At 35.0% G+C, this 12567-nt stretch overlaps 1 protein-coding gene across 1 annotated transcript in view; it reads left to right on the forward strand.

Annotated features, from left to right (window-relative positions):
* The window catches only part of KDM7A (lysine demethylase 7A), an 88008-nt gene that overhangs the window by 26055 nt on the left and 49386 nt on the right, over positions 1-12567 (forward strand). Inside the window, exon 3 of the mRNA XM_051963531.1 lies at positions 9870-9987. Coding sequence (XP_051819491.1) covers positions 9870-9987 — 118 coding nt within the window. The remainder of the gene's footprint in view (positions 1-9869; positions 9988-12567) is intronic.

Here is a 12567-nt window from a genome sequence, read left to right on the forward strand (position 1 = left end):
GATAGAGAATCAAGACAACCTGATTTCTGGTTCTGCCTTCAATTTATTGCTTTTTAACCTCTCATTCCAAGGCAACACTTTAAAACTAAAGTTGAAGATCTTCATTGTTAGAGGTTTTGCTCTTTGTTAGAAATTTTTTGTTGTTCATATTTACTGAATTCCTCCTTCCCCTCTTCTCCCTTCCTTCCCCGGATCTTTTTTTTTTTTCTTTTCTTTCTTGGAAGAGGTTGGTAGGTGTCTTGGAGGTGGGGTTCTGAACACTCCTTGCTCCCCATTGTCACTTTAGATTTTCCCTTTGCCTCCTTCATTTGGTAGCCTTTCCTCTTTTGAAATTCATTCATTTGAAACTTTCTACCCAGTAAAAATGATGGTGGTTGTAGTGTTTATCAGGCCTTCTTCCTCCTTTCTCAAGTTCAGCAACTCTCTTTCTTTCTTCTCCAACTTCTACTTTTCTATGAGAGATCTTTAATATATACGTACATGCTCTTTTCAATTACCTCTTTTCCTATTTTTTTTGTTTGTATTCTTTGTCCTATTCCTTCATTCTTTAGGGATAGTTGTCCACTAAATCTTAGCTATTACTCAGAAATGTTCCATTTCTTTGATTAGAAACTCTTGACATTCTCCTGCCTGGCCATAATCTCTTTCCATTATACACTATATATATATATTACTTTTTTCTCCTGAACCTGTTTTCTATCCTTAGTATTTTCTCAAACCTTTATCTCTATTCTGTTTTCACTTTCTCCTTTTCCAACTGTAACCTAATAGTTTAGCTATTTCAAATCAACTCTACTGTCCTCTACTCTTGAATACCTTGATTCCTTTTAACAAACCTCAGGTTCTGGATTGCTCTCATCACTTGTATATTAAAATCCTACTTATAAACTGCAGAATGAAACTAGAGTACATCCCACAACTGTGCTGACTGAGTACATTACAGATTTATGTTATCCAACTTCTGGTTCAGTTACCTCAAGTTTATCTTGAGGTTTGTTGTTATTTAGTTGGGTCCAATTCTTCATGACCCAGTTTTGGGGGTTTTCTTGACAAAGATACTAGAGTGGTTTGCCATTTATCTTCTTGAGTTTATTTTATAAATGGGGAACTGAGGCAAACAGGGTAAAGTGACTTCCCAAGATCACACAGTTTATAAGTGTTGGAAACTAGACTTGAACTCATGAGAATGAGCTTCCTGACTTCAGGCCTGGAACTATCCATTTAGTCTCCTAATTGATTCCCTAACTCACCACCTCTCTCTTGCCCTACCCTCAGCTATTTCAAATTTCTTTGCTCTTATAGACTCACTCTCCACACCTCCTCCTTCCCTAATCTCTCTCAGATGAAGATATTGCCTCTTATTCTACTGAAAAAATTGAAACTGTTTAGCATAACTCACTCTTCTCCATGTGCTTTATCTCAAAGTCCTTGACATCATCCCCTATTTTCCCCTCTTCTCTTCCAGTCTCTGACAAAAGGATGACTCTTAAAAGTTCAACTTTGAAAGTTGGGACTTCTGTTCTCTTCCTGTCTCTCCAGTGTATTATATTCTCATTCATCTCCATCCTTTTTCAAATCTTCAACCTCTCTCTCTCTCCTGGTTTTTTCCCTGCTATTTTCAAATGTGCCCAAGTCTATCCCATCCTTTAAAAAACAAACAGAAACCTCTTTCTAGATTCTACAGAGATCTCAAGCTATCATTTTGTATTTCTTCTCCCTTCCTCTGCCAAACTCTTTGAAAATATGTTTGAATGTATTATCTTTACTTCTCTTCTCCCTGGATAGCTCTTTGTAATGTGGCACCAGATCTTTTCTCTTCAAAATTACCAAATATTTCCTCAGATATCTCATTTCCTGTTATGGGCCAGAACTCTGAAACAAGCATTCTTACAAGGTGTTAAGTCAGTGGAATTGATAAAGAAAATGGCTATCTAGTTGAGCATGGTGCATAATAGTTCTGTAGTTCAGTACATGTACTTAGTACTTAATATAGTTCCACAAGATTCACACCTATGATAATGTAATTATAAGAAAGCATATAAGCTGGGACAAACTCAGAGTGCAGGCCAGAGGTAGACTCAGAAGGGCCAGACACAGACTCAGAAGGGACCCAGAGAGACACATTCTTTCCATCTTCGGTCAAGCTCTTGGTGGCTCTCCTGGGGGACTGAGAGGCTAGGAGAATAGAGCCAAAGAAGACAAGAGGACTGAAGGCAGGAGTTCAAGCTCTCAGAGCCAAGAAGAGCCAGATTCATTTACTCCATCTCACACCACCTTGGTGACAGGTCTATAACTTCTCCACTGAAACCAAGATTCTGGAAAGCCTCTAAGAAAGCTAGCCCAAGCCCCAGGCAAGGAAACTAGATTGTGAAGCAGATAATAAAGGATTTGAACTTTAACGCCTGGCTATTCTTGTGGTGATTACTTTGCTGGAACAAAGGCTGTTTCAGAGACCTCCAGAAAACCACCCAAAACACTATAATTTCCTACCTAACTGCATTCATTTTGGATTTCTTCCCCATGTTCCCCAGTAAACTCATTGGGAAATGTCATCTTGCCAAATCCAGTCAGCCTTGTTACTTATAACTCAGTACCTTCTACCTTTCTGATTTTGGGGGTAGAGGGACTAGCCATAAATTCCTCCACTTAAGGAGAGGAACAGGATAGACATCTCAGACATTTTATTTCTCATCCAGTTGCATTTATTTTGGACCTCTTTGAACTGTTTGGAAGCATTCAATTTAGACTTCTTTGACTTTTACACCTTTCCCCTTTGCTGGATAATTGCCCCCTTCCCTTTTCATTTTCTGGGGCGGGGATGTCTTCCATTAGATTTTAAGCTCCTTAAAGACTGGAACCTCAGGATTTCGCAGAGTGCTTTGCAAGCAGTAGGTACTTAATAAATGTTTGTTGATTTTTGTCTGTTGCCAAATCTATTGGTCTTTTCTCAATCTTAATCATTTTCATTTTATCTGCTACTCTTGCTGCTATTTACTACTTTTTCTTCTTGGATACTTCAGTCTCCTTTGTGGTCCACAATCCGATTATGTCCATTAATTGTGGATGGTTCCCAAGAACTCTTTCCCTGCCCTTCCTTTGGTACCTGCTCAAAATCCTTTGGATTTATCTGTCGTCTCTATGTAAGACTTCTAGGTCTTATCCAGTCCCAGTTTCTTCCTTGGGGTCCTATCCTGTATCACCATTTGCTAATTGGGACCTTTTAAACTGTATGTCTCAGAGACATCTTAAACTCAACATGTTTAAAGTAGGACCTAGTATCTTTCCCCCAAATCCTCCCCTCTTCCAGAGTTTCCTGTTTCTCTCAAAGGCACTGACATCCTTTGTGTCTCAGGTTCATAATCTTGGTATCATCCTCGATTCCTCACTCTCATTCTCAAGCCACATATCTATCTAGTCCATTGCAAAAGTTACCCTTTATACCTGGACCACATTTCTTGTATTCAGCGCCTCTTCTCTACACTCACAAGATAGCACCTTAGTTCAGGCTTTCCTCAGTTTTCACCTATGTTACTACAATTGCCTCTTAGTTCCTGCTTCATCTCCTTGCCTTAATTCTTTCCTCACTTCAGCTCATTCTATATTATTTTGCCAAAACATTTTCCTTTAGCGCAGATATGACCAACTTTGTTTAACTTTTAAAGTCTTACACATTCTGGTTCCAATCTACCTTTCCAGCCGCACTGGACATTCTCCATGCCATTGCTATTGTACTCCTTTCCAAACTATCTTGTAATTCACTATACTCTCTACGTATATTTGTATATTAACTTTATATTTGTGCTATCTATGTTTTTATGTTTTATACGTATTATTTTCCCCATACATGTTATCTGAGTGGTGTGTGGTGGTATCTCAAGAGTTGTCTTAATTTGCATTTCTCTGATCAATAGTGATTTGGAGCACCTTTTTTCATATGACTAAAGATGGTTTCAATTTCTTCATCTGAAAATTGTTCATATTCTTTGACCATTTGTCAATTGGGAAATGGCTTGAATTCTTATAAATTTGAGTCAGTTCTCTATATATTTTAGAAATGAGACCTTTATCAGAACCTTTGAATGTAAAAAAGTTTTCCCAATTTAATGCTTCCCTTCTAATCTTGTATGTATTACTTTTGTTTGTACAAAACCTTTTTAACTTAATATAATCAAAATTATCTATTTTGTGATCAATAATGATCTCCAGTTCTTTTGGTTATAAATTCCTGCCTTCACAGATCTGAGAGGTAAACTCTCCTATGTTCTAATTGCTTATAATATCACTTTTATGAAAAAAAAAGAAAGAAAAAAGAAAGTCAGCTACAAACTCTTTTGTACTCTCCTGCCTGTAGCTTCAAGATACCTGAGAGAAGAAATATTGTCATGTGCACAGTAGAACATGAGAGGATTGAAAGCAATAAATTTCCAGTTCAAGAAAGCCTATATAATAAAAAATAAATACTAAAAAAAAATAGTACTAATATCATTTTTATGTCTAAATCATGAACCCATTTTGACCTTATCTTGGTATACAGTGTTAGGTGTGAGTCAGTGCTTAGTTTCTGCCATACTAGTTTCCGTTTTTCCTAGCAGTTTTGGTCAAATAGTGAATTCTTATCCCAAAAGCTGGCGTCTTTGGGTTTGCCAAACACTAAATTACTGAAGTCATTGACTATTTTGTCCTGTGAATCTAACCTATTTCACTAATCAACTTCTCTGTTTCTTAGCCAATACCAAATGGTTTTGATGACTGTTGCTTTGTAACGTAGTTTTAGGTCTGGCACAACTAGGCCATCTTCATTGGCATTTTTTTTTTCACTAATTCTTTTGAAATTCTTGACCTTTTGTTCTTCCAGATGAACTTTGTTATTTTATTTCTAGATCTGTAAAATAATTTCTTGGAAGTTTGATTGGTATGGCACTAAATAAATTAGAGTTTTTTTTTTTTTTTTTTTTTGTTCGGTGCTGCTTTGACAATATGCTGCCTAATTCCCATTTCAGCCTATCAGATGTTTGGAGCATTTGCCAAACAGTAACCAAACCTGGACCTCTTGGTTTTTAAAAACTATATTAACTTTTAAATTGTGCAGTGATCCTTATGAAAATTAGTAACTAAAAAGGCAGAAAATAAAGACACATGCTTGTTAGAAAAATGCTTATTGGTTTCATGGAAAGTGCCTCTATATATTGTAGTCCTAAAGTAACTGGGAAGTCAAAATAGATGATGGTAACTCTAAGTGTTCTTCTTTGTAGAGGGCAGTATTGAAGTTTTAAACTTTAGGACATTTCCAGAGTTTCTTTAGGGACACCATCTCTACTCCCTGTCTTCATCTTCATTTATGTATTTATTCAACAGGATATTTGTGTTAAGGAAAAAAATTTTTTTTTTTTGAAAATATAGAAAATTCTGTGATGACTTGTTAGAGTTTAGGAGTGAAATTAAGTTCATTTTCAATTAATATGAAATTGTGGGCTTTAATAATATTTTAAAAAGGCACCTAAAAGTATCAGCAACTACTCTTATTCTCCCCTGTGTACAAAGTTTTTTATGAGAAACCTCTTCCTACACAAAGCAGAATCTTACTGAGGTTGTTAGTAAAAAACAAGGTAGGTTTTTACAAGCGTTACTCTTCAGGAAACTACATGCTTATCATTCATTTGACTAAAAGGTGTAGAGAATATGTGTTTATTATTATTTCTTGAAACATGTAACAACAGAAATAATCATGTTCTACCTCTAAGGCACATCATAAGTAAGGAGCAGTATGCTTTCCAAAGGACTTACCAACTGTCATGACACAATCAAGTAGAATCCAAGTTGAAGAATTCTCTGTGGGTGTTAGGTTCTTTAGATTTTAGGTTCCATGCTCTTCCTACTACATCACAGTGCTCTTCAGTGACGTTTCCTCATCTGAGAAGCATTGTGGTTAGGGTGCTAGGTTTGGATTTGAGACAAGTTTCAAATTCTGTGTCAAAGTAACAATGTGACTCTGAGGAAGTCTTTGACTATGTGCCTCAGTTTCTTAATTAGTAAAATGAAGGGATTGGACTTGATGACCAACTTCTAAGGTCCCATTTACTTCTAAATCTGTGATCTCTTTGTATATATTAATATGATCATTTCATTAGAACCCTGAATATCTCTTGAAACTTATTTGTAACAACTCAAAGTAATTTGGCTTACCTATCTATTGAGGAAAAATCAAGTGAATAAAGAATTATCTGTTATCCAGGGAATGATATACATAAGAATAGACATCCTGTAAAGCTTGTCTATCACCAAATATATCTGGGATAGATAGTAAAAATGCAGATGAGTTGGGCCCAGAATTAAATAGAAGATCAATCTGGATTGTCTTCAGGAAATTGCAGAGTCCCTTTAATAATCCTAGATTTTTTTTCTAGAAATCATGATCTCTCTTTTTTTAATACTAGTACAATACTAGTAATCTTATAGTGCTTTGAGATATGAAGCTTCTGGTATTTTTACCTCTCTCCCTTTTCTCAGTCTATCTTATTTCTAATTTCATTTTCTTTTAAGATATTGCTGTTCATTTTATTCAATTCAGATGTAAGCTATACATCTTTGCACAAATAAAACTAATGCAGGTAAACTTAGAATATGAGCAGGTAAATAGGAAAAAATATTTGCAGCAAGTTCTCTGATTAAAATCTCATTTCTAAGCTATAAAAGGAATTGATCCAGATTTGTGAGAATTAAAACCATCCCCCATTTAATTGATGAATGGTCAGAAAATATTAACAGGAAGTTTTCAGTGGATAACTACCAATAAGTGTATGGAAAATACGCTAAATCACTAGTAGTTTGAGAAATGCAAATTAAAGCAACTGTGAGAACCCCTTCACACTTACCAATTTGACAAAGTTGAGAATAAAAAGGAAAATGACAAATGCTGGGAATTGAGAATAGGTGTTGGATAACAGGTATATTAATGTACTGTTGGTGGAGCTATGCATTAGTCCAGCCATTATGGAAAAGAATTTTGAATTATTCCCTAAATATTATTAAACCATGCATACTCTTTTACACTGCATTACTTTTATTAGTTTTACATTCCAGAGAGATCATCTTCTGTTATCTTTTCTATCCCATATTGTCATGAACTCTTTACCTATAGATTGAACATGTACTTTTTTCCTTGCCCCTCTAATTTGTTTATATCATCTTTACAGCTTTTATCTTATTATATGGTGTGAGATGTTGGTCTATAACTAGATCCAGACTATTTTGCAGTGTTCTCAAAAGTTTTTGTTGAGTAAATAGTTCTTACCTGAGGAGCAGGGATCTTTGGGTTTGTCAAACACTAAGAAGTCACTGTGTTTCTTTGCTTCTGAATCTTCTACCCATTTGTTCTACTATTTTATTTCTTAACCAGTATCAAAACATTATTGTTTTGTGGCTTTTTTTTTATTGCTAGTAGCTGACTTTCATACTATGTTTGTCCTCACTGAAAGTGTTTGAACACATGGCTGAAAATATCATGCTAAAATATCACTCCACTGGTGACTGGGAAAGCAAGAGAGCATTGTCTATTGTCCATAACTTATGGGCAAGTGTGCCATCATGACATTGCCATATTCCATTGGGCTAGCCACATTATTCAGACATCAGATGGATGCTTGCCAAAAAGACTATTTTTATGGAGAACTCATACAAGGCCAGCATTCATAAAGAGGTCAGAAAAAGCTATGCAAGGACACTCAAGGGTCTCTTAACTTTGGAATTAACTTTATGGCATGGGAGATACTAGCACAGGACCATTTAGCATGGTGTGCCCTCATCAGAAAAGGTACTTTGCTCTATGTGCAAAACAATTAAAGTAGCTCAGAAGAAAGGAGAGATGCGCAAAGTTAGAGAAACCACTTCAAATGCTGAACTGTTTTATGTTTAATCTGTGGCAGAGCACTCCGAACTCTAATCAGCTGCATCAGACACACTGTAACTCGACTCTAACATCATGGTGTCTTTTTGTCCTCTTTGAGAATGAAGGACAGCAATCAACCAGCTAATTGCCAGTGAGGATAAAATAAAAATTCCTTAGCTTCAATTTGGTTTACACTTACTTTTCCAGCCTTGTTTCATGTTAACTTTTTCATATGTTCTCTATTTGATTAATTGACCACTTAGTTGTTCATTGAACTTGAAATTTCTCTTCTGTGAGCTTGCCTTTGTATAGGCTTTATATCCTTGATGCTTGAATATGCCTTCTCCTTACCTACATTTCTTAAAATTCCTGTTTTTCTTAAAGCTCACCTCATGTGCTACTTTTTTATTAAAGTCTTCCTTGACCCTCTCATTCTCTTTTCAATACTTTTTCCCTTCTTAGATTACCTTGTGTTTAGATACATAATTCTATATTTTTTCCCTTTCTACCCATAGGATTTAAGTGACTTAAGGCAAGAATTGTCTTTTGTCTTTGTATCTCCAGTGCCTAATAGATTTTTATTACATATTTAGCTTTTAAAATTGGATACATGCTAGAAGCTCCCTAAAGTAGTAGGATGCCAAAGATATTTTTTTAGGAGTAGTGAAACTATTTCAGGAAAGGGGAAACCAGATGCTTTTCAGAATCAGTGGAGCTATTTTCTATAGATATTGTCAAAAAGTGCTATATCTGGGCAACATTTAAAAAATTTGGCTATGATAAAATACTTATCTGGCCTTTCAAAATTAGAAGTAAGATGTTCTATCATTATTAATTATCTTGATTCATGTAGTCAAGCTATACTCATTTTTTTGCTATGATTGCATAAACTTTACTTCTTGCTAGAGATCTCCTGGCAAACTAACTCTCTGTACCATCTTTTCATATAAATAATTTTCCCTTTCATCTTTTTGTCGCAACATTTATGTTTTTCCACTGAAGATTTTCTAGTTTTACGTCTCACTTCCTCATTGGACCAAACTGGGGTTACTCAGCTATAATCTTGGTATGTTTAACATATAAAATTATTTTAGGTGATTTTGAAAGTTGCCTGACTTTTTTTTGAAGGTAATCTACTTTAAGATAATCATTCTTTATCACCATGTTCTTCCTTTCTGGTAGATTTTTTAGAGTTGTACGTTGGTGGTCTAATTAGAAAATACACTAAAAGTGATTATGTGATGTGATCTGACCCTCTTAGACAACAGGATAAAAAATAACATTAATTTTCATACTCTCTTTAAAGGTAAGTATTGGTCTAAGGCATCATCTATTCTAGTTTCATTTTTTTCATCTTCAAATTCTGCTTTCAAATTTAAGAAGTTGGTAAGAAAATTGAAGTACCTAGGATGATGTCATCAAACAACATTTACATTTCACTTAGAAATATTTTAAAAGCATTTCTATTTAATGTCATCTTGAACAAAATAAAATTTATAGATTATGATTTTCTGTCTTAGAATTTTATTTTTTTATTTCATCATTTAATCAACCAGTATTCATAAGTTGCCAATTATGTTCCAAGACATAAGGATCAAATTTGTAATTAAAGTCCTGTTCTGATACTGCAATGATCCTCAAAGGCTATTGTAATGGAACTCCCATTCAGGCAAATTTTACCAATTGTAAAAGGTAAGAACTTAATGATAAAGTGTTGTTTTTTTTTCACTGAGGACCAACGTACAGAGAAGCTTATTTTTAGTAGTAGTCTGGCCATTAGTTGTTGCATTGGTTGTCCATGGCAAGTTATGAATGTTCAGAAGGTATTTTTATTTTATATATATATATATGTGTGTGTGTGTGTGTGTGTGTGTGTGTGTGTATATATGTATACATATATATATACACACATATATATATATAATAATATGTTTATTATTTGAATCTCAATTACCAAAAATATTTTTATTTTTAAAAATTCTAGTGAAAAAGAGGAGGAACTGGCACAGACATGATTACACAGAAAATGATGATGGTTCCAAACCAGTACAAGCTGGGACACGAACTTTTGTTAAGGAATTACGTGCTCGGGTCTTCCCAAGGTATGTCTTTTTTATGACTAAGAATGTTTGGATTTTTCTTTCACTTCCCTTACCTACTTATGGGTGAGTAAGTAAGGTCATACTTTTCATGTCTTCACCACTTGCATTTTTTCCCTTTCTTTTACTTTTCTTTTTATCCCATCATTATTTTTTAAAGGTTACTTTCCCTTTTAGAATTACTATCTTCCCTTTTTTAGTTCTTTTCTAGATTTACTTTAGGCAAACTAGAATGTAGTTAGCTAGAAGCATCTTTTAAATCTATTAGGTTTACTTTGTTGGTGACACTAAAGACTAAAAATATTGCTACTTTCTTCTAGATGATATTCTTTGTGAATCTGTTGGTGGTGTGTTGAAATTAGCCAAATGATGGGATTTCTTAAGGCTTGAGAGAGCTTGAGAGAGCATGTTATTAAAATCATGATTGAGAGTCTTTTGTATAAGATATTTGGCAACTGAGCTGCAGCATGGTTGCTTTAGTAAAAACTTGAAATTCATACCCATTCAAATAATTTCAATCAAGAGATTTATGGAGAAGCTAGAGTAATTGACTTTTCCTACCCCAAAACTTCATGAGCTCAGCCAGAAGGGAACAGGAAAAGAAGCTGCCAGCAAAGTCAGAGCCAGCCCAGCAAACTAGCTGACTCTTCCATCATAATAGTGGGTAGAGGATACATGTAACCTGCTAAGAAGACTCTGAGACCAGAGACAGCCAGAGTACCTGGTACTCTCCTCCTGGTAGGAGATGGTAGAAGCCCAGGAATGTGACAACAAATAGAACTATACAACAGCACTTACACCTGTATACACTAGGCTTGGAATCTTTAGGAGCAGAGCATTTTTCTCCTACAATGCTGTAGAGAGTCCTGAAGACTCATATTCTGAACTTCAAAGCTCCAGGAGAACTAGATAGGGCTGAGTTGGGTGGGGAAAGGGAAATGAAGATTTTTGTAAGAATTCATGGGAATATAATGTTTAGACTAAGCAGTGTTTGGAACCTGGTCCTGGTTTGGAGTCCTAATTTAAGAACTAAGTGTAGAGAAATGAATAAATCAAGGAAAACTTCCACTAGCATAAAATTACATTGCTGCTCTGTAGATCTTACAATGAATATCCACAAGAAATGAATCAAGAGATGAAAAACAAAGAATGAATGAAAAGGAGACTAAATGCCAAACAAATAAACTACTCCATGGACCAGTAAGACATTCTGGAACAAAACTTAAAGATTAAAAAAATAGAAGGAAGTATGAATTATAGGATATCAAAAATAACTGACCTGGGAAATAGGGCAAGGAGAGAGAAATTCAAGAGTCATTGGACTCCATGAAAACCATGATTCTAAAACAGACAACGTTTTGAACTAGGTTTTTGCCTTCAGCCTTTGTTTCCCTAGAACTTAACATAGTGCTTGCACATAATAAGCACCTAATTCTTTTAAACTTATTGACACTATATTTAAAGAAATCACAAATAAAAACTGTCCATATTTATTGGAACCAAAGGTCAAAATAAAGATAGAAAAAAAAATTCATCAATTGTTTCTAGGAATAAATTTCAAAAGAAAAAGTTTTAGGAATGTTTTTGTCAAAATCAAAAACTTTCAACTACACAGAAAAAATATTGCAAGCATATAAAAGGAAGCAATTCAGCTATCAAGAACCACAGTTTGCACTACATAAGACCTGGCAGCTTCTTCTAATAAAAGAGGAATTCTTGGAATATGGTATACCAAAAGGCAAAAGGTAGACACTTATAACCAAAAATAAGTTAGCTAGCAAAACTAAACAGTTTTACAGAGAAAAAAGCAGACCTTGAATAGAATAGGATTCTTTAAAAATTCCTGATGAGAACTAAAGTGTAGTAGGAACATAAAATAGAAACACAAGGGTGCAGAAAAATCCTAGAAAAGTAATTTTATGTGAACAATTGGAAGGGACTGTATAATGATGATGATGATAATAGCCAATATTTTTATCAGTCTTTAAGGTTTGCAAAGTGCTTTACATATATTATATCATTTTATTATCCTCGACAGCAGCCTTAGGAAGTAGATGCTATTATTTTTATTTTAAGAGATGAGGAAACTCATGCTAAGAAAGATTATGTGACTTGGCCAGGATCACACTACTGCTTGTAAGTTTCTGAGGCAGAAATTGTGCTCAGCTTTTCCTGATTCCCAAGGATAGCAAGCTTTCTGTCCACTGTACTAGTTGCAATGCTAACAATTTAATAGAGAAGAAACAAACAAGTGTCTCTTAAAAGCCTTAACATGTGCATTCTCAGGTGAGAAGATCTCAGACTATACGTGTGCTAGAGAGCTGAACTTTTCAATTCCTGCTCAGTACAGTGTCTCTCTGAGGGAAAGATGTTTGAGCTTAGACTGGGCAGTTTCCTCTTGCTGCCAAACTAACTTCCCTTCTTGACTGTGGAAAGGTTTATATGCAAAAAGAACAACTCTCCCTTTGACTCCAGGTCTCTCTGCCTATCTTCTGAGAGTATAAGAATGGAGTCTTCCACTCAACATTCTTAGACCTGGTCATATCCACCTCATCCCAGCGACTCTGAATTCTGTATATCATC

This window comes from Antechinus flavipes, chromosome 5, assembly GCF_016432865.1.
Source record: "Antechinus flavipes isolate AdamAnt ecotype Samford, QLD, Australia chromosome 5, AdamAnt_v2, whole genome shotgun sequence".
NCBI lineage: Eukaryota > Metazoa > Chordata > Mammalia > Dasyuromorphia > Dasyuridae > Antechinus > Antechinus flavipes.